Source organism: Ranitomeya variabilis, chromosome 1 (genome assembly GCF_051348905.1).
Source record: "Ranitomeya variabilis isolate aRanVar5 chromosome 1, aRanVar5.hap1, whole genome shotgun sequence".
Classification (NCBI taxonomy): Eukaryota; Metazoa; Chordata; class Amphibia; order Anura; family Dendrobatidae; genus Ranitomeya; species Ranitomeya variabilis.
In genome coordinates, this window is record NC_135232.1 from 657,895,049 (window position 1) to 657,920,816 (window position 25,768).

General features: G+C 43.0%; 1 protein-coding gene across 1 annotated transcript in view; it reads right to left on the bottom strand.

The window, feature by feature from the left end:
- CFL2 (cofilin 2) overlaps positions 1 to 25,768 on the bottom strand; it is a 46,946-nt gene that overhangs the window by 8,092 nt on the left and 13,086 nt on the right. Inside the window, exon 2 of the mRNA XM_077262756.1 lies at positions 14,108 to 14,415. Coding sequence (XP_077118871.1) covers positions 14,108 to 14,415 — 308 coding nt within the window. The remainder of the gene's footprint in view (positions 1 to 14,107; positions 14,416 to 25,768) is intronic.

Below are 25,768 nucleotides of genomic sequence, written 5' to 3' on the forward strand. Positions count from 1 at the left end.
AATGGACTGTATGAAGAAGCCGTATACTATATTGACTGTGTGAAGTAACACAATAAAAGAACGTTTTGTTTGGACTTGTTTGGGTCACTGCCGTTTCACTGTGTATGGTCATACCGCTGCATCACATATGGTGGAAAGAATGCGAGGCCAGTGAACTAAGGCATACCCCCAGAGAGTGCTGCAGATTGTTGTGCGAGTCTGCTGGAAAAATGGAGGAACTTTTGGAGCAGGTTGTGCTCAGTCAGCAAAGGCTTCAACAGGAGACACTGCAGATGGAGCTAGCGGAGCTTCAATGATATAAAGTGGAGACCTCTAATGTGAGGGGTGAACAGCAGAGTCCTGAAGAGACCCCAAAGGTAAGGGGCGATCATGGGGTGTACCAGTGGTCCTATGTAGAGACTCGGTCTGCCAGGTCTCAAGCAACTAAACTAAATAGCAAAGCCACTAAATACTCAAGGTCTACAAAAATTCAATTTTCAACAGCAGAAAAAAAAGGCCCAGACTGTTTGTATCACCACTACGGGCACAGCTGGCGGCGAACCAGAATTGTGACAGGTACTTGTGAATGGGTGCCGAACAGAGGCTCTCCTGGACACGGGGAGTAAAGTGACTCTGGTCCATCGTTCCCTTGTTGCTGGGGACAACACCAACGGACAGAAAGTGGAGGTGATGGGTATCCATGGGGAAATCCGGGAGTACCCGACCACGGAGGTCCATGTTTCTACACCATGTGGAGACATTAGACATGTGGTGGGAGTAGCAAAGACCCTTCCCTATGGGACTGTGTTGGGAAGAGATTTTCCCCTGTTTTGGTCCCTGTGGGAGACCAGGGTAAACCCTCCCATGGAAAAAGTTATACCGGGTGCAGAACCCAAAGATATTGAAATACCTGCCATAGGGGTCACCAACCTAGGGACAGAGTGTAATCCCAATAGGCTCCCCCTAGAGGTAGCGGCAGGAGAAGCTAAAGATGTTGTTTCGGGCGTAGAACCCGAAGATCCTAAGATGTATGCCACAGGGGTCGCCAATTTAGGATTAGAGTGTAATCCCGATAGGCTCCCTCTAAAGGTTGTGGCAGTAGAGGTTGCGGGGACCCCATTGAACCCTGAGCTGGAGGTGTTCCCTGGTAAGGTTGGGACAGCTCAGATCCAGGGTCCCTTTCGGAGACGCAGATATAAAAGACGCAGGTATGAGAAGAGCCGAGAGTGTATGATCGCAGAGGCGACTGGGGACGTGCGCACGAGGAACCCTCTGGCACCGGTCAAGTATGGGACCGGGGGTCAGAGTAAATTAGATAGAGCGCTCGCTAGACAGCAGTGTCGGGAGGCTCCGGTTCGGGTGCGGCATAGTACAGATATATGCTCAGAGTTGCCAGCACGGTCCATGGCGTTTCAGCGTGATATAGTCACTGAGGCATGGGTAAGGGTACAGAGGAAGCGGTACGGGGGCCCGAAAGCAGATACTTAGGTGACAGGATGACCCGTGGGGTTAGTGAACCTGAAGTAAACAAAGAAAAGACCACCCAAAACTGGCCCAAATCTGCGGGTAATCAGAAAAGAGGGTTTGGCTTCTTCGATAGAGATCGGGGTGGGTGGTCCCGTAATTAAATATGGAGGAGAAACGCAAAGGGGAGGGATGCGTGCGTTGATCGATGGTTCCAGTCCCTACTTTGGTTTCTTAATGTAGTGACCGGGGATGTCAGGGGGGCATACCGATGCCCTGTCTTTCGCCCTTACGGGGTAACAAATGTTCAACCCCACAGGTATGAACAGAGGGGGAGGTTATGTGAGGCAGTGACCCCTGGTACAGCTAGGGGGCGCTGTATGTGCTCTGCAGAATGTGCATGGAAGCGTAGTGAGGCCATGAGGGCGTACTACAGACACAGGTGTGGCTGTAATTAGAATAGTGAAGCAGTGACTGATTAAAAAGCCCTGTAGTAGTGGGGGAGGTGTGTCAGTGTGTTATTGGAAGCAGACAGGGCAGTTGTCTGCAGAGCTCTCTCTGTGTGGAGCAGCACAGAGGCTAAAGGAACCAAAGAGACTGACACCCTGCATCTTGGGCTGTCTTACGTGTACCCGGCTGCACTCCAGAGGATAAAGAGTGCAGTGCGCTGAGTGAGTACAGAGACTTGTTACTGGCGTGCGGTCACCCAGGGAAACTGGACAGAGGGAAGTTCGGCCTGTGTATTGACTGCGTCATATAGCCATGCGTTATTAATGGACTGTATGAAGAAGCCATATACTATATTGACTGTGTGAAGTAACACAATAAAAGAACCTTTTGTTTGGACTTGTTTGGGTCACTGCCGTTTCACTGTGTATGGTCATACCGCTGCATCACAATATATTGACAACCTAAAACAAATATTAACAATGCAACAACACAAAAATGTCCAAGTGAAACCATATGTCTGTATTGTCTTATTCCTTTTTTTTTTTTTATTTATATCTCTTCAATAAGTCTCGATGGAGCCCTTCTTTCCCGTGTAGGGTAATGTCTGGGTTCATTGGGGGTGTACATTGCTGATGGATCAGCCACCTCCTGTTGGTCCTCTCCACTGTCGGGTATCAAATCTTCCACTGGTGGGATTTCATTACCATTGTTCTGCGGTATGATTTTAAAATGTGAGGAATTTCAAGTGATGGAGTGTCCGTCTCGCTCAGCCGTGACCATATTGCCTTTTCTCTCTGTAATAGTATATTTTTGTAAAACAAGAGGGGATTATAGGGAGAAAAATGGGAAGAGCAGACTTCTGAGTGTAGTAGTTAGTTTCCAAAGGTGTGTACTCAGTGTGAATCCACTCACCTTTTTAGTGTCTTGATATACTGTGTATAGATCCAATCCATGGATCACTCCATTCCTCTTTCCACTCAGTTTGCTGCAAAGATCTGGGAACTGATGAGCGCACTGAACAGTGCTTTCATAGGCGATAACTTTGTGAATGTTTTTCCCAGCAATATGCGCTCCTGAAGGATGATGATGGAACTCGATATTCTGATTCAAAGATGATTTTTATTTCAAACTAAAATACAACCGGTTTCGACTCTAAGAAGTCGAAACCGGTTGTATTTTAGTTTGAAATAAAAATCATCTTTGAATCAGAATATCGAGTTCCATCATCATCCTTCAGGAGCGCATATTGCTGGGAAAAACATTCACAAAGTTATCGCCTATAATATTATATTTTGCAGGACTATGTACAGCTAAGGTTTTGTTGGTTGACTTTTGACGCACAACAATGATATCGCCTCTTTTGATGGCATATGGCTGTGCCCCTCACCTTCTGTCTGCATAATGTTTCATGGCTTGCTTGTTAAAGAAATCCGTTGTTCGCACTGAAGAGTCATTTGGTAAGAGTTGATGATGGAGTAATTAATTGACAAGTGGAGCAATGTCTAATCTTCTCTTCCACCAATTTATCCATATTTGGGAACCACACTTTTTCTCTGAGTAACTTTTTTGTGCCAACAATTCCTAGATGACCTTCCTGTGCTATCTGTATGACTAGGTTGCGCAAGGCCTTAGGTACAGCCAGTTTGGTACCGTGAAGGATGAGTTGGTCTTCAGTGACTGATAATACCTCACGTACATTTGAAAATAGTTTTAACTCCTTCAAATCAATCCCATCATCAGGAAATTTTTTCTTTTGAATTTCATGCCACCTTCTATTTTGAATAATTTGTATTAAGGCACAGAGTGTCTTGTCACTTGTTGTATTCACAAACTGATCAACAGAAAGTGCTTTTGGCACGGCGTGAGCTGTAACAAAGTGGATATATTCTTCAATGGAGGAATGCACAGGTAAATCATCATTCGTAGGATGTCATGAGAGGTAATCAGCCAGATTGCTGTATTTTCCAGGTTTGTGAACAATTTTGTAATTATAGTCCTGTAGACGTAGACCCCATCGTTCAATCCGTGCCGGCATTTTAGCTCTGGGATTTCCAAAAATTGTAAGGAGGGCTTGATGATCTGTGACAATAGTGAAGGGAGCTCCATAGAGAAAGAAGTGAAAGTGTTCACATCCCCAGACTACTGCCAAGCTTTCTTTTTCAGGTTGTGAATACTTTCTTTCAGTGCTTGTTAAGCTTTTACTTGCATATGAAATGATGTGGGGACTTTGATTGTCATCCTTGTATTGTGCTAAAATAGCACCCAGTCCCACGAAACTGGCATCCACAATCAGTTTGGTTCGAAGAGCTGGATCAAAATAGGCCATGGTGGTTGTTGAGCAGAGTTCGTCTTTAATTGTTTCAAAAGAGGCCTGACAGTCTTGGGACCATTGAAAAACACAATTTTGTTTCGTAAGTTCCCTTAATGGAGTGCTGATTGTCGAAAAATTTTGAATGTATCTAGCACAGTAGCTTGCCATTCCAAGAAAAGAGCACACTTCACTGGCATTCTGTGGAATTGAAGCTGCTCTGATGGATTCCACCTTCTTGGGATCAGGTCGTACTCCTTCCACCGAGAAAATGTGAACATAGAACTCCAATGAATTTTTATCAAATTCACATTTTTCTTTGTTTAGAGTGAGTCCAGCAGAGAGCAGACATTCAAAAATAGCATATAGAGCACGATTATGTTCAGCTTGAGTTTTCCCAAAAAACAGTATGTCATCACTGTAAGTAAAGGTATTTGGAATGTGTTGAATGACGCTCCTTATCATATCTTGAAAAATTTCCGCTGCTGAGCAGACGCCAAACGTCAATCTTTTGTATCTTCTGAGACCCACATGGGTGGAAAATGTTGTTAAGTATCTGGATTCTGGGCTTAATTCTAATTGATGCTAGCCCTTATTGAGGTCGAGCTTTGAAAAAACATTTGATCCATTTAATAAATGAATAATGTCATCAATTGTGGGTGAGATATGTCTTTCCCTCTGAATAGCAGTGTTGGGCATGCGCATGTCAACACAGTCTCACCTGCTCTGGATTCTTTGGTTTTGGAACTACCACAAGTGGAGAGACCCACGGAGTGGGACCAGAAACAGTTTCAATGACATCATCATCCATGAGTAATTGGAGTTCCTTTTCTACCTTCTTTCTCAGGTGAAATGGAATACGCCTGTGAGCCTGGGCTACTGGACGAACAGTGTCATCCACATGAAGATGCACTTGAGAGTCCTTTAATTTCCCCAGTCCACTAACTAAGGAGGGAAAACTGTTCACCATGGCTTGTACATCCAGGTCCGCAGGGTCGGTTATGGTATGAACAATCTTAATGAGTCCTAGCTTCAAGGCAGTGTGATAGCTGAGAAGACAGCCTCCTGATCCTTGTAATGTGTGAAAAGTGGTTTTCTGCCTATTTTCTTTATAGCTAAGTTCAGCATCAAATTGTTCCATTGTAACTAGAGGTGTTTTAGATCCGTATGGAAAGATTTTAGCATGCACTTGCTGTAAGACTGGCTGTTTTCAATTGTTCATAAGCATTGCTGTCTATGATATCCACCGAAGCTCCTGTATCTATTGTAAAGGTGATAGTGAGTGTAATACATGGAGACTGCACTGAGCCAGTGACAGAAGTCGTGAATACATAGTTCTCAGCCACAGACATTTCTTCTATATCTTGATTTACCATTTTTATATTTGCAGGCTTTGTCATTGGCAGAGGAGAATTATTGGGCGCTGATTTGCAGACAACTGCAAAATGGTTCCCTTTTCCACATTTACTGCAAGTTTGTCCTATAGCTGGACATTTATTCATGTGAGGGAAATCTTGTCCACATCTATAACGTTTCTTCTGTTTCGGGGCTTGCTTGCCTTGTGCACTTTTATGTTTGAGATTATGCACATGTAAATTATCCCCATTCTCCATTGCAGTTGCCTGATGATCTGCTATGTCTATAGCATGGGCCATCTTGAGTAAATCATGCAGAGAGAGATCCTGCTGCAGAGCTTTACGCCTTATGTTATTAGACGAGCAGGTGACAATTACTTGAGTTAGGATTTCATCATCTACGTCAGTAAATGCACACCCATGTGCTAGTTCTTTTAGCCAGGTGACATAGGTGTCTATGGATTCTTCTGGAAGCTGCTTAGCAATCCTGAACTTGTATCTTTCATATCTGATGTTTTGTTTAGGGTTAAAGTAGTCAGTGAGAGCTTTGGAGCAGTTGCTGTACGTGTCTGTCTCCGCTGCCGGTAATGTGCTGTATATGTCATAGACTCCTGTGCCCGCACAATGCAGGAACACGGCTCTTTTTCTGTTCTCCTCTTTTATATCTATTGCTTCTAGAAAATTCTCAAATCGATTTAACCATTTTCTCCAGTTATAAGAAAGATTAGTAACATCGGTCATATCAAACTGTGGGAACGTATGCAAGTATTCAGCCATGATGGAGTCTCTCAGTGGCGCTGGCGTATGAAAAGCAGGGGTCAGTACTAACAGCAGCAGGTGACTGAATCCCATCCTCGTCCCCAGTTGTAATGTCCACACGGTGCAAGGAATTTAAGAGAGTAAGCTTTAACTGTAGTTTATTGGTCTCCTTTTTCCTCCAGCACACAGCATTGCAGTAGCATAAAATTTTCTTCTCAAGCTAGAACTGAAACTGAAAATAAACTCCTGCCCTCACTTTCTTAAAGAGACAGACCTAATCATTATACATTACAGTGTCCATTTTTCGGATCCCACCCTTCCAAAGTTTTGATCCTCATGAACTGCATCTAAGAACAAATTTTTCACATGCAATATACACTGTGTTCCAAATTATTATGCAAATTGGATTTAAGTGTCATAAAGATTTAATTGTTTTGTTTTTCAAATAAACTCGTGGATTATATTGTGTCTCAGGACTCAATGAATCACTGAAATCAATCTTAACCCCTTCACCCCCAAGGGTGGTTTGCACATTAATGACCGGGCCAATTTTTACAATTCTGACCACTGTCCCTTTATGAGGTTATAACTCTGGAACGCTTCAACGGATCCCGGTGATTCTGACATTGTTTTCTCGTGACATATTGTACTTCATGATAGTGGTAAAATTTCTTTGATATTACCTGCGTTTATTTGCAGAAAAAATGGAAATTTGGCGAAAATTTTGAAAATTTTGCAATTTTCCAACTTTGAATTTTTATGCCCTTAAATCACAGAGATATGTCATGCAAAATACTTAATAAGTAACATTTCCCACATGTCTACTTTACATCAGCACAATTTTGGAACCAAAATTTTTTTTTGTTAGGGAGTTATAAGGGTTAAAAGTTGACCAGCAATTTCTCATTTTTACAACACCATTTTTTTTTAGGGACCACATCTCATTTGAAGTCATTTTGAGGGGTCTATATGATAGAAAATACCCATGTGTGACACCATTCTAAAAACTGCACCCCTCAAGGTGCTCAAAACCATATTCAAGAAGTTTATTAACCCTTCTGGTGCTTCACAGGAATTTTTGGAATGTTTAAATAAAAATGAACATTTAACTTTTTTTCACAAAAAATTTACTTCAGCTCCAATTTGTTTTATTTTACCAAGGGTAACAGGAGAAAATGGACCCCAAAAGTTGTTGTACAATTTGTCCTGAGTACGCCGATACCCCATATGTGGGGGTAAACCACTGTTTGGGCGCATGACAGAGCTCGGAAGCGAAGGAGCGCCATTTGACTTTTCAATGCAAAATTGACTGGAATTGAGATGGGACGCCATGTTGCGTTTGGGGAGCCCCTGATGTGCCTAAACATTGAAACCCCCCACAAGTGATACCATTTTGGAAAGTAGACCCCCTAAGGAACTTATCTAGAGGTGTGGTGAGCACTTTGACCCACCAAGTACTTCACAGAAGTTTATAATGCAGAACCGTAAAAATAAAAAATCATATTTTTCACAAAAATTATTTTTCGCCCCCAATTTTTTATTTTCCCAAGGGTAAGAAGAAATTGGACCCCAAAAGTTGTTGTACAATTTGTCCTGAGTACACTGATACCCCATATGTGGCGATAAACCACTGTTTGGGCGCATGGGAGAGCTCGGAAGGGAAGTAGCACCGTTTGACTTTTCAATGCAAAATTGACAGGAATTGAGATGGGACGCCATGTTGCGTTTGGAGAGCCACTGATGTGCCTAAACATTGAAACCCCCCACAAGTGACACCATTTTGGAAAGTAGACCCCCTAAGGAACTTATCTAGATGTGTTTTGAGCGCTTTGACCCACCAAGGGCTTCACAGAAGTTAATAATGCAGAGCCGTAAAAATAAAACAAAAATTTTTTCCCACAAAAATTATTTTTTTAGCCCCCAGTTTTGTATTTTCCCGAGGGTAGCAGGAGAAATTGGACCCCAAAATCTGTTGTCCAAGTTGTCCTGAGTGCGATGATATACCATATGTGGGGAGAACCACTGTTTGGGAGCATGGGAGGGCTCGGAAAGGAAGGAGCGCCATTTGGAATGCAGACTTAGATGGAATGGTCTGCAGGCGTCACATTGCGTTTGCAGAGCCCCTAATGTACCTAAACAGTAGAAACCCCCCACAAGTGACACCATGTTGGAAAGTAGACCCCCTAAGGAACTTATCTAGATGTGTGGTGAGCGCTTTGACCCACCAAGGGCTTCACAGAAGTTTATAATGCAGAGCCGTAAAAATAAAACAAAAATTTTTTCCCACAAAAATTATTTTTCAGCCCCCAGTTTTGTATTTTCCCGAGGGTAACAGGAGAAATTGGACCCCAAAAGTTGTTGTCCAATTTGTCCTGAGTGCGCTGATACCCCATATGTGGGGGGAAACCACCGTTTGGACGCATGGAAGGGCTCGGAAGTGAAGGAGCGCCATTTGGAATGCAGACTTAGATGGAATGGTCTGCAGGCGTCACATTGCGTTTGCAGAGCCCCTAATGTACCTAAACAGTAGAAGCCCCGCACAAGTGACCCCATTTTGGAAACTAGACCCCCCAAGGAACTTATCTAGATGTGTTGTAAGAACTTTGAACCCCCAAGTGTTTCACTACAGTTTATAACGCAGAGCCGTGAAAATAAAAAATCTTTTTTTTTCCCACAAAAATTATTTTTTAGCCCCCAGTTTTGTATTTTCCTAGGGGTAACAGGAGAAATTGGACCCCAAAGGTTGTTGTTCTATTTGTCCTGAGTACGCTGATACCCCATATGTTGGGGTAAACCCCTGTTTGGGCACACGGGAGAGCTCGGAAGGGAAGGAGCACTGTTTTACTTTTTCAACGCAGAATTGGCTGGAATTGAGATCGGACGCCATGTCGCGTTTGGAGAGCCCCTGATGTGCCGAAACAGTGGAAACCCCCCAATTATAACTGAAACCCTAATCCAAACACACCCCTAACCCTAATCCCAACAGTAACCCTAACCACACCTCTAACCCTGACACACCCCTAACCCTAATCCCAACCCTATTCCCAACCGTAAATGTAATCTAAACCCTAACCGTAACTTTAGCCCCAACCCTAACCCTAACTTTAGCCCCAACCCTAACTGTAGCCTTAACCCTAGCCCCAACCCTAGCCCTAACCCTAGCCCTAATGGGAAAATGGAAATAAATACATTTTTTTTATTTTTCCCTAACTAAGGGGGTGATGAAGGGGGGTTTGATTTACTTTCATAGTGGGTTTTTTAGCGGATTTTTATGATTGGCAGCCGTCACACACTGAAAGACGCTTTTTATTGCAAAAAATATTTTTTGCGTTACCACATTTTGAGAGCTATAAATTTTCCATATTTTGGTCCACAGAGTCATGTGAGGTCTTGTTTTTTGCGGGACGAGTTGACGTTTTTATTGGTAACATTTTTGGGCACGTCACATTTTTTGATCGCTTTTTATTCCGATTTTTGTGAGGCAGAATGACCAAAAACCAGCTATTCATGAATTTCTTTTGGGGGAGGCGTTTATACCGTTCCGCGTTTGGTAAAATTGATAAAGCAGTTTTATTCTTCGGGTCAGTACGATTACAGCGATATCTCATTTATATTATTTTTTTTATGTTTTGGCGCTTTTATACGATAAAAACTATTTTATGGAAAAAATAATTATTTTTGCATCGCTTTATTCTCAGGACTATAACTTTTTTATTTTTCTGCTGATGATGCTGTATGGTGGCTCGTTATTTGCGGGACAAGATGACGCTTTCAGCGGTACCATGGTTATTTATATCTGTCTTTTTGATCGCGTGTTATTCCACTTTTTGTTCGGCGGTATGATAATAAAGCGTTGTTTTTTGCCTCGTTTTTTTTTTTTTCTTACGGTGTTTACTGAAGGGGTTAACTAGTGGGCCAGTTTTATAGGTCGGGTCGTTACGGACGCGGCAATACTAAATATGTGTACTTTTATTGTTTTTTTTTTTATTTAGGTAAAGAAATGTATTTATGGGAATAATATAAATTTTTTTTTTTTCATTATTTTGGAATATTTTTTTTTATTTTTTACACATTTGGAAAAATTTTTTTTTTACTTTTTTACTTTGCCCCAGGGGGGGACAATACAGATCGGTGATCTGCCAGTTTGCATAGCACTCTTGACAGATCACCGATCTGAGAGAAGTGCAGGCTGCTTCACAGTGCCTGCTCTGAGCAGGCTTCTGTGAAGCCACCTCCCTCCCTGCAGGACCCGGATCCGCGGCCATCTTGGATCCAGGTCTGGAGCAGGCAGGGAGGGAGGTAAGACCCTCGCAGCAACGCGATCACATCGCGTTGCTGCGGGGGGCTCAGGGAAGCCCGCAGGGAGCCCTCTCCCTGCGCGATGCTTCCCTGCATCGCCGGCACATCGCGATCATGTTTGATCGCGGTGTGCCGGGGGTTAATGTGCCGGGGGCGGTCCGTGACCGCTCCTGGCACATAGTGCCGGATGTCAGCTGCGATAGTCAGCTGACACTCGGCCGCGCTCCCCCCGTGAGCGCGGCCGATTGGCTATGATGTACTATCCCGTCAAGGGTCAGATAGGCCCAGGTCACCTCGACGGGATAGTACGTCAAAGGTCACAGAGGGGTTAAACACATGTGATAATTAGTTTTCCAGGTGATTCTAATTAAAGGAAAACTACTCAAAAATGATGTTCCACATTATTATGCAGGTCACAGGTTTCAAGCAATATGGGAAATAAAAAGGATCTCTTTGCTGCTGAAAAGTGTTAAATAGTGCAATGCCTTGGACAAGGTATGAAAAAATTAGATATTTCATGAAAACTTAAGAGTGATCATCATACTCTGATGAGATTTGTGACTGAAACAGAGCACAGACAGAGTTCATGCAAATAAAGGCATAATGAGGAAGTTTTCTGCCAGACAAATTCATTGGATTAAGAGAGCAGCTGCCAAAATACCATTACAAAGAAGCAAACAGTTATTTGAAGCTGCTGGTGCGTCTGGAGTCCCTCGAACCTCAAGGTGTAGGATCCTTCAAAGGCTTGCTTTGGTGCATAAACCTACTATTTGGCCACTCCTAAACAGTGTTCACAAGCAGAAACGGTTGCAGTGGGCCCATACATACATGAAGACTAATTTCCAAACAGTCTTGTTTACTGATGAGTGTCGAGCAACCCTGGATGGTCCAGATGGATGGAGTAGTGGATGGTTGGTGGATGGCCACCATGTCCCAACAAGGCTGCGACGTCAGCAAGGAGGTGGAGGAGTCATGTTTTGGGCTTGAATCATGGGGAACCAGCTGGTAGGGCCCTTTAAGGTTCCTGAAGGTGTGAAAATGACCTCAGCAAAGTAAATACAGTTTGACTGACAACTTTCTTCCATGGTCTAAAAAGCAGAAACGTGCCTTCAGGAGCAAAATCATCTTCATGCATGACAATGAATACCTCTGAGTAATTGGCTGCTATGGGCATAAAAGGAGATAAACTCATGGTGTGGCCACCATCTTCCCCTGACCTCAACCCTATAGAGAACCTTTGGAGTATCATCAAACAAAAGCTCTATGAGGGTGGGAGGCAGTTCACATCAAAACAGCAGCTCTGGGAGGCTATTCTGACTTCATGCAAAGAAATACAAGCAGAAACTCTCCATAAACTCACAAGTTCAATGGATGCAAGAATTGTGAAGGTGATATCAATGAAGGGCTCCTATGTTAACATGTAACTTGGCCTGTTAGGATGTTTTGGAGTTAAATAGCTTTTTTGTTCAGTGAATGTGACCCCCTAATGCTGCAAATTCCACAAATGAGCATTTTCAGTTCTTTAAAACATATCAAATGTTTAGAAATTCTACTGTGCGTAATAATTTGGAACAGTGCATCTTGAGTTTTTATTCATTTTGGAGATTATACTGTTATCATTGGGAGGTTTCTTCAATAAAATTCGACGTATACTCTAACGGGTGATGACTTATTAGACTGACTGTCATTTGCACCGACCATTTAGGAAAGTCTGAGAAAAATGTAATTTGCATAATAATTTGGAACATAGTGTATAGAATTTTTAAATGATATTTTAGCCCCTTAATGACCACCAATATGTCTTTTTACTGACCTGATATATAAGCGAATAGCATCCCCATACAGGTGACAATCCAGCAGCTGTTGGCTGTACACTATAGCTGACAACTTGCTGTATCAGTCATGATCAGTGTTGGCACTGTCCATATTTGTTTAGCCCCTTAAATGCTGCTGTCAATAGTGACAACATCAGTGGGGGCTTCGTCTTTATACCTATCGGCACCTCAATATCAGGATTGTGTGGTTCTGATGTTTGTCATGTCAATTCACCACCAAATAGCGGCCTCAGAGTCTCCCGGCTATAGCAGCCTGTTCAGAAGTTAGGGACGGTCATGTTTTAAACATACACTTTTTCATTCCTGTCGTAATTTTGCATTAATTGCTGAAAATTAACTGAAGGGTTAATAAACTACCTGACAGCAGTTTTCAATATGTCAAGGGGTGCTGTTTTTAAAATGTTTTCACTTTTGGGGATTTCCCAATACATGGGACCCCTAAAGTCACTTCAAACATGGATAGGTCCCTAAAAAAATACATTTTGTAAATTTGATTGAAAAAAAATGAAAAATTACTGGTACATTTTTAACCTCCTAAAATGCTAACAAAATAAAAGAACATTTTACAAATGGTGCTGATGTAAAGCAGACATGAGAGAAATGTTGTTAATGTTTTGCTGTGGTATGACTATCTGGATTAAAGGGATAATCATTCAAAGTTTGAAAATGGCTAATTTTTTTAACATTTTTCTCATATTTCTGATATTTTTTGTAAATAAACACAAAATATATCAACCAAAATTTACCATTATCATAAAGTATAATGTGTCACGAAAAGCAATCTCAAAATCACTGGAATTTGTTGAAGCGTTCCAGAGTTATTACCACATAAAGTGACACTGGTCAGATTTCATTTGGCCCTGTCACTAAGGGGTTAGTTATGAGATGTTGCTTTTTGTGAACAAGAAGTATAAAAAAAACCATTGAACTGGTTTGTACTGATTACCATCAGGATCGTTTAGAGAATTTTCCTATTTAGACATCTTTTCTATCGAGGTTCCTTGTTCCTGCCTCCCTATTAGCTAGTCCTCAGAGATTAAATTGACTATTTTGCAGCAGTATAAAATACTCCTTTTGAAATTTTTACTGACTAGTGGTGAAAAATGATGTAATTTACAAAAAACTCTATGGAATAGTAAATGGCTGGAAAAATATTTGATATAAAAAGACATGAGATAAGGTAGACTTTATTCTGATGGCCATAGTGCTGTCAGATATTAGTAGTCTGCTGACCTAACCTAACAGCATCGTATTGATTAGGGCCTCCATCGGTCTGGGACTGCTGTTAGTTGGGGTCATTTGACCTGTGGTCGAGCTGGAACTTGTGAACGTAAATCAGAATGTTCCCCTGACTGGTTCATTGACTTCAATTAGCTAAGCAGAGTTCGAAACATGCAACTTTGCAGTTGGGTCCATCCTTTTAGCCAGACACAATGGTATGCAGTGCAATTTTGTCTAGCTAAAAAGATGGACACCACTGACAATGAGCTCAGTGGATGTCAAAGTTGCATGTTTTGGACTTCGCTTGGGAGAAGGAGACAAAGACGCGTTCTGAACCGTGAGCTAAATCTAAAAGATCTCAAATTAAAATAGGGTTGTTAAAAGGATGTACCCCAGTATCTGCTCTGTTGTTTACCACACCATTTTAAGGAATGTACCAGAAGATGAAGACAAGATCCTCTTTCTTGGACTCCTTGGTCTCATAAGTAGCATCATACAGTCCATATCGACAGTCATCAAGAGGCAGAAGGTTGACAAAGGTCCTGTATGGGTCCTCAACTGTACTTCCAATATCTCCCACCAATATTTGCTTGGCCTCCTCCACAATTATTTCACGTTTATCGGGGCTCAGGCAAAACAGTACAGCCTTCTTCCTTTTCTTTATCTCTTCAGAAGACTGAGCTTTTCTCACTTTCATCTCATTGAAAACTTTGATAACTTCATCATTTACTGTGACACCAGATGCCTGTTTAGAAACAAATACAAAATTAAAGTTCCTCTTTTCCCAAATACAATTTTCAAATACCCAGGTTTTATTGTTTGCATAATGCTCCAGAATTGAAGACAATTAAAAGAATAGACATTTTTGGTTATGTACCTGGTTGCCTATTAGAATACTCATTTTGTACATTTTGCCCTTTGCTGTTCAGGTTTGTGAATCCTTTGTCATGTCCCTGCCTATTATGAGCCGTATTGGCTACAAAGGGAAGTCATTTTTACACTTAGAGATATTGTTATGGGAAGTAAGGCCCTGGACAACATTTTTTGGGCCATGAAAATCTAGAACACAGATACATATGGCCTTACTGCCAAAGAATTCCTAACAAAATATAACATTACAGTGCCCTGATTGTTAGGGTATGTGCACACGTTGCGGATTCCATTGCGGATTTTTCTGCGTGGATTCTACCCTGCGTTTTACCTGCGGATTTACTGTGGATTTTGTGCAGATTTTGTGCGGAATTCGCCTGCGTTTTTACACCTGCGAATTCCTATAATGGAATCAGGGTCTCAGCCCCTACATTATACTGCTCTCTGATTACATAGCAAAAACCTGCTGAACGATTCCCTTTAAAAAGAATAACATTTATTTGCTATGATACTTTAGCGAAATAGAACATCTTTTTTATAAGCCTGTTTGTCCTACACGTTTCCTAGTTGTGCATTTGTGGGGCCTTTTTCTGTCGCCCACTTGTTTTATACTTTGACAGTTTAGTTCTAGTTTTATGTTAGTTTCTATACACATCTCCTTAATCTCCTGAACCTCCTGTCAATCAGCTGACAACAAGTGTTATAATATTTCATGTTTGTCTTTGGCTGACATACTGGCGTACAATCCATGCGCTCTGCCTTGACAATCATTGCCAAATGAAAAGCCAAACATGCTTCTAGCACATGGACAAGGTTAGAGCAGCTCATATGACATGTCCATTTGTTACTTTACAGTAGGTGAAGTAAAATGCTAAAACATCAATCCTATACAGCATGTAAGATGGATGTATGCTTCATACAGAAATGAATGGTCACATTCATATTATGTTAGCTTGTTACATGAGCCCCATCATGGAATGATGATTATAGAGAAGTAGCCACATGTGAGAAGCTACAAGTAAAACTAGTGTAGCCGGATCCAACCTTAGTTTGCTGCATTATTTTCTCAGACTTTTGTTACCTCTGTTGCAGAAAGTTGTGTCATAGTCCAATTTATCTAAATGGAACTTGCAGAAATCAATGTGCTTGACAGAAAACAACCCAAATCAGAAATTCTTGCTGGGAAATTTTCTGCATTAGAATCTACCCTATCAGAAATCAAAGCTGATGTCTTTCTGCCACCCAGATTGTCTCCTGATCGCTGTGAAACCTTTCCTGGTTCATCCCTTTCACTATGCAGCAATTTGCTTCAGTAAACTATACAGGGTAGCCAGCAATCCCTTAATTTCAGGACAGTCTGTATTTTTTTTTGCGGTGTCCATGTAAAGCGTTGCCTTTTTTTTTCAGTTAGAAGAGCTTTTACAGATTACGCCACATTCACAGTTGTATTCAGACATTCCATTTTGTTGTGTTTTGAGAAACTAATGACCAAAACGGATCCATTGATCATTACTCCGGCGTTTGTCTGGGTTCTGTTATTTGTTTGTTTTTAGAACAGGAGTAAAAGTGCAGATTGCAAAACTTCTTTTCCCATTCTAAATAAATGGGCATATAATGGAACCCAGATGGACCATCATGTAACGTATTTATGACATCTAGCAATAGAATTGCTCTGCTCTTATAATGGAACAACGGAATTAGAGACACTGAAGTGAACAGAGCTGATGTGAAATTATTTGTCATTGTCTGCACATACTAGAATTACTGGGCTCTGGAAAAGCTAGCTCACAACCCCTGTGAGATTAGTCATGTTGGTACATAATGGTTATCAATCAAATACTGTAAGTATTAAAAACTAGATGACATGAGGAACACCTTATAGTGTCTGATATTTTAATTTTAGAGAAGATGATTCTTTGACTTTTTTGAGAACACAATTTGTGCCGCAATTTTAGTTGCCTTTACATCAGTTAACCGTTATCTACTATATAATTGTCTAAGGGTCACTTCCGTCTTTCTGTCTGTCTTTCTGTCTGTCACGGAAATCCCAAGTCGCTGATTGGTCGCGGCAAAACGGCCACGACCAATCAGCGACGAGCACAGTCCGGCGGCGAAATGGCCGCTCCCTACTCCCCTGCAGTCAGTGCCCGCTCCATACTCCACTCAAGTCAGCGCTCACACAGGGTTAATGTCAGCGTTAACGGACCACGCTATGCCGCGGTGTAACGCACTCCGTTAACTCTGCTATTAACCCTGTGTGACCAACTTTTTACTATTGTTGCTGCCTATGCAGCATTAATAGTAAAAAGATCTAATGTTAAAAATAAAAAATACAAAATAAATCATTATATTCTCACCTTCCGGCGCCTTTCCCGCTCCTCGCGACGCTCTGGTAACCGGTCCATGCATTGCGGTCTTGCGACATGATGACATAGCGGTCTCACGAGACTGCTACGTCATCATCTCGCGAGACCGCAATGCACTCTTGGCAACGGAGCGTCGCGAGGAGCATCGGTAAGCGCCTGGACTGGATCCGGGGGGCCGATGGAGGGTGAGTATATAACTATTTTTTATTTTAATTCTTTTTTTAACAGGGATATGGTGCCCACATTGCTATATACTACGTGGGCTGTGTAAAAAACGACGTGGGCTGTGTTATATACTACATCTCTGTGCTATATACTATGTGGGCTGTGCTATATACTACATGGCTGTGGTATATATTACGTGGCTGGGCAATATACTACATCGCTGTGCTCTATACTATGTGGCCTGTGATATATACTGCATGGACAGTGTTATATACTACGTCTCTGTGATATATACTACGTGGCTGTGTAATATACTATGTCTCTGTGCTATAAACTACGTGCCTGTGCTATATACTACGTGGCTGTGCAATATATTATGTGGCTTAGCAATATACTACGTGGCTGTGCAATATATTACGTTGCTGGGCAATATACTACGTGGCTGTGCAATATATTATGTGGCTGGGCAATATACTACGTGTCTGTGCTATATACTACGTGTCTGTGCTATATACTACGTGGCTGGGCAATATACTACGTGGCTGGGCAATATACTACGTGTCTGTGCTATTTACTATGTTGGCTGTGCTATATACTACGTGGCTGGGCAATATACTACGTGACTGTGTTATATACTACGTGGCTGTGCTATATACTACCTGGCTGTGCTATATACTACGTGGGCTGTGTCATATACTACATGGGCTGTGTTATACACTACTTGGCTGTGCTATATTTCTCTGCTGTATCTGTGCATCATGAATCGTGGTATGTGCTAAAGAGGGGGGCCCACTGAGACTCTTCCACCCGGGGTCCTGAAAAACCTGGAGCCGGCCCTGGCTTCACTGATTGTTCGCGGCCGGGCGTGACCAATCAGCGACAGGCGAGGTCCGGCCGCGAATTGGCACGGAATTTGATCCACGATTCGCTAATTGGTCGCGGCCGGCTGAATCCTGTGTATAAATTGCATTATTCTGAAAACTTCATAAATAAACTACATACATATTCTAGAATACCCGATGCGTTAGAATCGGGCTATCATCCAGTCTATCAATAATTGTCTGGAAAACCATATTATAATTCATTTTACTTTATCAGATTTTCTCAGATTTATAGATGATATATCTGGAGCGATATTCTCGGACGTGTGAATTATTTCATTTTCTATATCTGGAGGAATTAATCCTATTAGTCATAGGACAGTTATACTGGGATTAATATTAGAGATGTTTTCCAAGGTTTGAAGAGATTGTCCAGTTTAAAAAAATAAAGCAAAACAAAACTGAACAACCTCTTTTAAAAACTCCAGAGAAAAAAAAAAAGTACACCATTATCGAAAGCTAAGATTTAATAGTATTTGTTTTAATGTTCAGAATTCCCTTCTATTATTCAGAGTAGAGAACAATTGTCTCATGTACAGTATTACACAGTGTACTACTTCCTCTTCCCTGCAAAACCAAAGAAATGACCCGGAGCACAAGTTTGTAAATGTGTAATGTGTAAGAGCACGCTCACATAGTGGCCATTTCACAGACAAAATCCAAGAAGAAAACAAAGGAGCATATACCTTGAAATAAATAAATAGTATTAATACATGTAAATAGATCGCTATCTTGATAAAAAAAAATGTAAAAGCCATCTCACCACAACAAGGTGCACCCAACCGGGACGCTCCTATCCTGTCACTAGTATTAAAAATTAGAACGATTGTCTCTTACTTTGGAGGACCAATCATGTCTAACATTACACAGTGTGCTACTTCATTTCCCCTGTGGTGACAATGGAAGGCAATAAAACACTTGATTCCTGGTTTCCCCACTGATTACAACAGATTGCTGGAGGCCCAAAAGAGAGACCCTTCTAACTAGCAAGGATTGTCTAAAGGAGAGATCCCTGTAATGTTGCAAGACAAATTTTATTTTTAATATCACTATTTAGGGTGTATTTGGTAAATTGAAAAACATTTACATTTCTACATTTCTTTGGGGAGATAGGGAAGAAACAAATAGGGAACATCTCAATATATACTGTATATGTGATACATACAACTTTCTATAACTTTATATTCTATTTTTGGGAGACAGTGACCAAAACTGCATGTCTGGAATTGTAAGTTGTTCATCATGCATGATAAATTAAGTGTAAATTTACAGTTAGGCTGGTTTCTGGTGCAGCTATACCAATAATTTATACTTTTGAATTTTTAGAGTAAGTTCACACTGGGCGATTTTGCTGCGGTTTTTTTTTTTTTTTTGCAGCAAAACCTGATTTCTTGTCAGGAAAGAAGCTGCGGCAAAAATGCATGTTTTGGTGCATTTTTGTTGCTGTTTTTGTGCGTTTTTTTTAATGCATTTCTAGAACTAACTTGTGCATTTTTGTGCATGCTAATAAAGTTAAATGCCCCCAAAGAAAAAAAAATTACTTCTTGTGGAACCATACCTCTAGATCCTTTGAAAAAACGGCAATAAATATGAAGTGTACAGTAAAATCACAGCAGGAGCCGACAGCATAGAAGAGATGGATTACATACAGTATATGCATATGCAGCGCCCCAGAGTCCTGGTCATTGCAGTACTGTTGCTCCGCCACTAAGGGGAGTGATGGTACGTCTGATGGCACTTAAAGGGAACCTACCACCCCGTTTTTTAAAAATTAGATAAAAATAGTGTGAAATAGGGGCAGAGCTGGGCTTTACATTAGGGCCTTTTCGGTGCCTTTACACCCCCGTTAGGCTGCCCAAATACCTTTGTGAAGTGGCCGTTTTCTGCTGTCACTCAAGTGGGTCAGGTCGGATGGGCGTGGTCACAGCGCTGTTTCTCCCCCAGGATCCTGCTCATCATTACGTTGGTGGCGTAGTGGTGTGCGCATGTTCAAAGAAGATCCACTGCCCAGGAGATGAATAACGGCGCGGTCTTCGCTATTCAGCCGTTTACCGGTGGGCGCGGCCATCTTTCCTGTGGCCGCGCCTGCGCAGATGGAGCGCTCTGCTGCCCGGGACTTCAGGAAAATGGCCGCGGGATTCCGCACGTGCGCAGATGGAGATCGCGGCGGCCATTTTCCTGAAGTCCCGGGCAGCAGAGCGCTCCATCTGCGCAGGCGCGGCCACAGGAAAGATGGCCGCGCCCACCGGTAAACGGCTGAATAGCGAAGACCGCGCCGTTATTCATCTCCTGGGCAGTGGATCTTCTTTGGACATGCGCACACCACTACGCCACCAACGTAATGATGAGCAGGATCCTGGGGGACAAACAGCGCTGTGACCACGCCCATCCGACCTGACCCACTTGAGTGACAGCAGAAAACGGCCACTTCACAAAGGTATTTGGACAGCCTAACGGGGGTGTAAAGGCACCGAAAAGGCACTAATGTAAAGCCCAGCTCTGCCCCTATTTCACACTATTTTTATCTAATTTTTAAAAAACGGGGTGATAGGTTCCCTTTAAGGAGTTCACCTGACCAGGTATCACAGTCACACTTTACACTTCACATTCCGGCCACCAGGGGGAGCAAAGGGTTCTATGCATTAGGCCACTCCTCACAATCTGGTAAAACTGGGGGCTGGATAGGAAGTTAGTCAGAAGCTGACTGGGTTGGAACCAGGCAACATCCTGTGGCAGAGGGTGTTGCGGGGGAAGATTCAGGGGGGTCTCTGTCAGGGGTGGGATCCTGACAGTGGCCTAGCGAACAGAACAGAACGTTACGAAGCCGCGCCTGCACTCGAATGCGGTGCCATCCTAAGAAAGGAAAAGAAGCGAGGTTTATCGTGGAGAAGTGAGAAACGAGATCGCAGCAAAAAGGAGATAAAGCCAGTAGGAGTCGTGCCATAAGATCGAGGCAACATCCTACTGAGGCGCGTAGCCGGTGGCCGGAACGCCGAGGAAGTATTAGGCTCCAAGCTATACTTCAAACAGCGGCAGGACAGTTAATTTTAGGTTGGCTGTCTCACCTAAATCACCTAAGCAGACATAGGGGGCAATTATGGGAGAGGGGCGACGCTAGGGTCCCGGAAGAACTCCAGGCCTACCCGTCATACGGGTGCATCCTATCCATATCATCTGGGGGACGGAGAAAGAACATCAGAATAGATACGAGTTGTGAGAAAGAAGAACATCAGAAACAGACACAACAGTTGTGAGGACTATCCCGTGGTGCTCAGCAGGGAGGTACTACAACACACAGGCGCTAGAAGGTAGGCACTGATTTCCACCTGCAAAGGGAACTCTGGATGTGCCTTCGGACCGGCCGGTCTCAGCCAGCCCTGTTAGCAGTACTCTGGATTGAGGATCCTGGAGCCTTCAGTAAAGAGGTAAAGAGACTGCAACCCTGTGTCCTCGTTATTCATCGTGACCTGCACCACGCACCATCATCACATCTTTCATTGGACACCCCTTAGCAGGGTCACGGACCGGGTCTAGCCACCGTGACAACCCCAGGACCGAGACAGAGAGGACCGGTACTGAGTACCCCGCGGCCCTGCGTCTGGGGGCGCTCCAACTATAGAATAGATAGTTACAGTATATAGTTGTCAAGGACATATACAATTAGTACAGCATGTGTGCAGCTAACTGTACATGTATTTAGTTATTAAAGATTAATTTTTCTGAAAAAAATGGTGTGGTCTCCCGCGTAATTTTCGTAAGCAGCAGAGGGAAAGCCGATGGCTGGGGGCAGATGTGTATATCCTGGGAAGGGGGTAATACCCATGGAGCTTCCCAGACTATTAATATCAGCTTACAGCTGTAGACTTAGCCCTTACTAGACATTAAAATGGGGGACCCTAAAAATAAATTACGTAGGTTCTCCTTATAATTAATAACTAGCCAAAGCTATGCAGACAACTGTGAGCTGATATTAATAGCCTAGGAAGGGGCAATGGATAGTGGCACCCCCCAGGCTAAAAACATCAGCTCTCAGCAGCCCCAGAAAAGGCACATCTCTAAGATGTGCCAATTCTGGAACTTAGCCTCGCTCTTCCCACTTACGGTGGTGGCAAGTGGGGTGCTAGTTGGGGGGGGGGGGTTGATGTCACCTTTGTATTGTCAAGAGACATCAAGCCCCGAGGTTAGTAATGGAGAGGCATCAATAAGACGCCCCCATTACTAACCCCTTAGTCACATTATAAGAAAACACAGACACCCAGAAAAAAGGCCTTTAATTGAAAGAATGACACAGATTTCTTTAATAATCTGAATTAAACCATACTTTCGACCTTGCCTAATTCCACCAAGCCCTCGTTCTCCTGTAATAAACCAAAAATTAAAAACAGCAATATCCCTCGCCTATCGGTCGTTCTGTCCCACGCCATAATCCATGTCTGGGGGTGAAATCGTTTTCAACCTGGACAGTGCCAAGGTGTGACCATCCAGGCTGAGAACCACTGGGGAATGAGCTGCTGGGAGCGCAGCGTCAGTGACCGGCGGTGACATCATCGAGGTTACATCCAGTCACTGACTCTCCATTCCCAGATGCGGTGACCTCGGTGAAATCCCCGCTAGCACCGTGAGAAAGACACATGGTGCAGAGACGAGTTCACTGGAGAATTTCACTGCAATGAATTTGAACTGTGGATGAACTCACCTGTACACTGTTCTAGCAGTGATCTCACTGAGGTCACTGCAGTTCATCCCGTCTGGCCATGTTTTGTGAGATTGTGAGTGCAAACCTCCTTCCATCAGCAAGAGCATTGCAGATGAAATGTGGATGGGTCTTTCAGCATGATAATGATCCCAAGCACACCGCCAGGGCAACGAAGGAGTGGCTTCGTAAGAAGCATATGAAGGTCCTGGAGTGGCCTAGCCAGTCTCCAGATCTCAACCCCATAGAAAACCTTTGGAGGGAGTTGAAAGTCCATGTTGCCCAGCGACAGGCCCAAAACATTACTGCTCTAGAGGAGATCTGCATGGAGGAATGGGCCAACATACCACCAACAGTGTGTGCCAACCTTGTGAAGACTTACAGAAAACGTTTGACCTCTGTCATTGTCAACAAAAGATATATAACACAATATTGAGATGAACTTTTGTTATTGACCAAATACTTATTTTCCACCATAATTTGCAAAATAAATCTTGCCAAATCAGACAAGGTGATTTTCTGGATTTGTTTTCTCATTTTGACTCTCATAGTTGTGGTCTACCTATGATGTTAATTACAGGCCTCTCTCATCTTTTTAAGTAGGAGAAGTTGTACTTGGTGGCTGACTAAATACTTTTTTTTCCCACTGTATATGTCTTCCACCTTTGTATATATGACTCCCACCCTGGTATATATGTCTTCCACCCTGGTATATTTGTCCTCCATTCTTCCACTGTTCTATCACACATCAAAAAATAAACGATTATACCCTCCTTGCCCCCGATCCAACGGCACTCAGTGTTCTCTTCCTTAGCTGGCAGCCGACTTCAGTGTGCAAACGACATCACTGCCATGCGGCCTTAGTCATGGGCTAGCCGACATCAGCTGCTGGCCTCTGATTGGTCGGAAGCTTGTATCGCAGAGCAGGGAGCCGAAGGGTTTCTGTGTCGCAATGCATCTCAGCTAAATGTGCATCATTGAACACACATTCAGCTGAAATAGGCACCGGCGGGCCCACCTCCTGCGCTGGACAAGTCGCACCCTCTGAGACCACGACCGTTACACCCCTGGCTCCTGCATAAGATTATGCTGTGGAATACAGTAACCTAGGGAAGCTGCACAGACAACAATCATGACCAATGGAGTGTGTGTGGGTGGAGAGACAGGGGTGTTCATCGAAGTTCCCATCATATGTTTGCAGATATGTGCACGTGTTAGTTTGAGCTGCTAAAGAGCAAGTACTATACATTGGTCCCTTAATATTCTGATTTACAGATTAAGATGTGAGACACTGCATCCGGAAAGTTTTTCATATGCATTTTTTGCAGCCTTCTCTTATTTTTTTTTATGTATTTTTTTCTTCTCTAGAAATGAAATCTTGTAATGTCTCACAGCGGCCTAAAGATTCTGAGAAGTTAAAGCCTTAAGAAGTTATTTATGGAGAGTCTTTCAGACTCCCTAAAGCCTCAGATTATTTGTTTTGTAAATCCAATTGCAATTATGATTTAATCATGCACAAACCATACAAACAAGGCCTAAGAAAAAGATGTAAGATCACAACATGGTGTAGCTAGATACTAAGGTTGCATTCACATGCAGCATCATGCTGTGACTTCTATCCACAGTAGCCTTGCAGTCTTTCCACTCGTTCTTTGCACAATCTCTTAAAGGGAACGTGTCACCAGGTTTTCCCAATATAAAATACAAGTTACCACCTTTAAGGTCTCATACACTACACACAACTTATTAGAATGCTGTATAAGTCCTCAGTCCTCTCTGCACAGTGCAAAAATATTGCTTCTAATATCCCCTGCATGGCGCGGTTCAGTGAGATTGGAGTTACTGGTCTTGCTCTTCACACTCCTGCCTTGCTTCATGTGGAGGACACGTCCTATTTCATCTACAAAGTGCACTCCCCCACAGGCATAGTTCGCTCTGCCCTTAGCTAAGGATGGCGCAAAGTAGCGCGTGCAGCAGGAATGATGAGAGTGCCGATGACCAGGAGGTAAAGCCTGCACATGTACGTCGGCGCTGTTTGACCTTTCCTGACACATGCGTATTACAGTAATTTGTTCTGTCCTCAGTTGATGGTAGAGCAAACTACGCCTGTGCAGGAGCGTTAGAACAATGTGTGGATGACTTGGGACACATCAACCTCATGGAACGGGGCAGGAGGATGGTGCTTTTGACAAAAGAGGAAGCGCCGAAGCAAGACCAGTAATGCCCATCTGACCGCACCACATGTGGGTATAATAAAAGTTATATTTTGTACTATGCAGACGGGTTGGGGACTTACTAAATGCTGTAAAAGAGGACTTAAAGGATCCCGTCATGTACAATTATGGTATTGACCTGCAAATATGGGGTTAATCTGCAGGTTAACAGCACCGTGTGGCCACTGCACTGAGAGCCCCGTTGCCGAGAGGAAATTAACTTTATTCCCACCGGCAGGCTCGCTCTTTCAGTCACAAGGGTGGTGCTGGTATGGTTTCAGTCACAGCTCTGTGCATAGAGAGCGGCAGCTGTAACCATGACACCGAGATTGACTGACAGTCAGACCTAATGATGAGCAAGCTTACAGCCAGTCAGTGCTGGGGGCGCAGTTACAGCCGCTGCTTTCTATGCACAGAGCAGTGGTGTCAGAATGCTATTAACCTGCAGATTAACCCCATATCATTCCTTTATCGGTGCTGGTCGTTAGTGTTGAGCGATACCGTCCGATACTTGAAAGTATCGGTATCGGAAAGTATCGGCCGATACCGGCAAAGTATCGGATCCAATCCGATACCGATACCCGATACCAATACAAGTCAATGGGACTCAAGTATCGGATGGTATCCCTGATGGTTCCCAGGGTCTGAAGGAGAGGAAACTCTCCTTCAGGCCCTGGGATCCATATTAATGTGTAAAAGAAAGAATTAAAATAAGCTGTCACCAGGTTTTCCAAATATAAAGTACGACCAGTAGTATTGAGCATTCCGATACCGCAAGTATCGGGTATCGGCCGATACTTGCGGGTATCGGAATTCCGATACCGAGATCCGATACTTTTGTGGTATCGGGTATCTGTATCGAAACAACATTAATGTAAAAATGTGTAAAAGAGAGAATTAAAATAAAAAA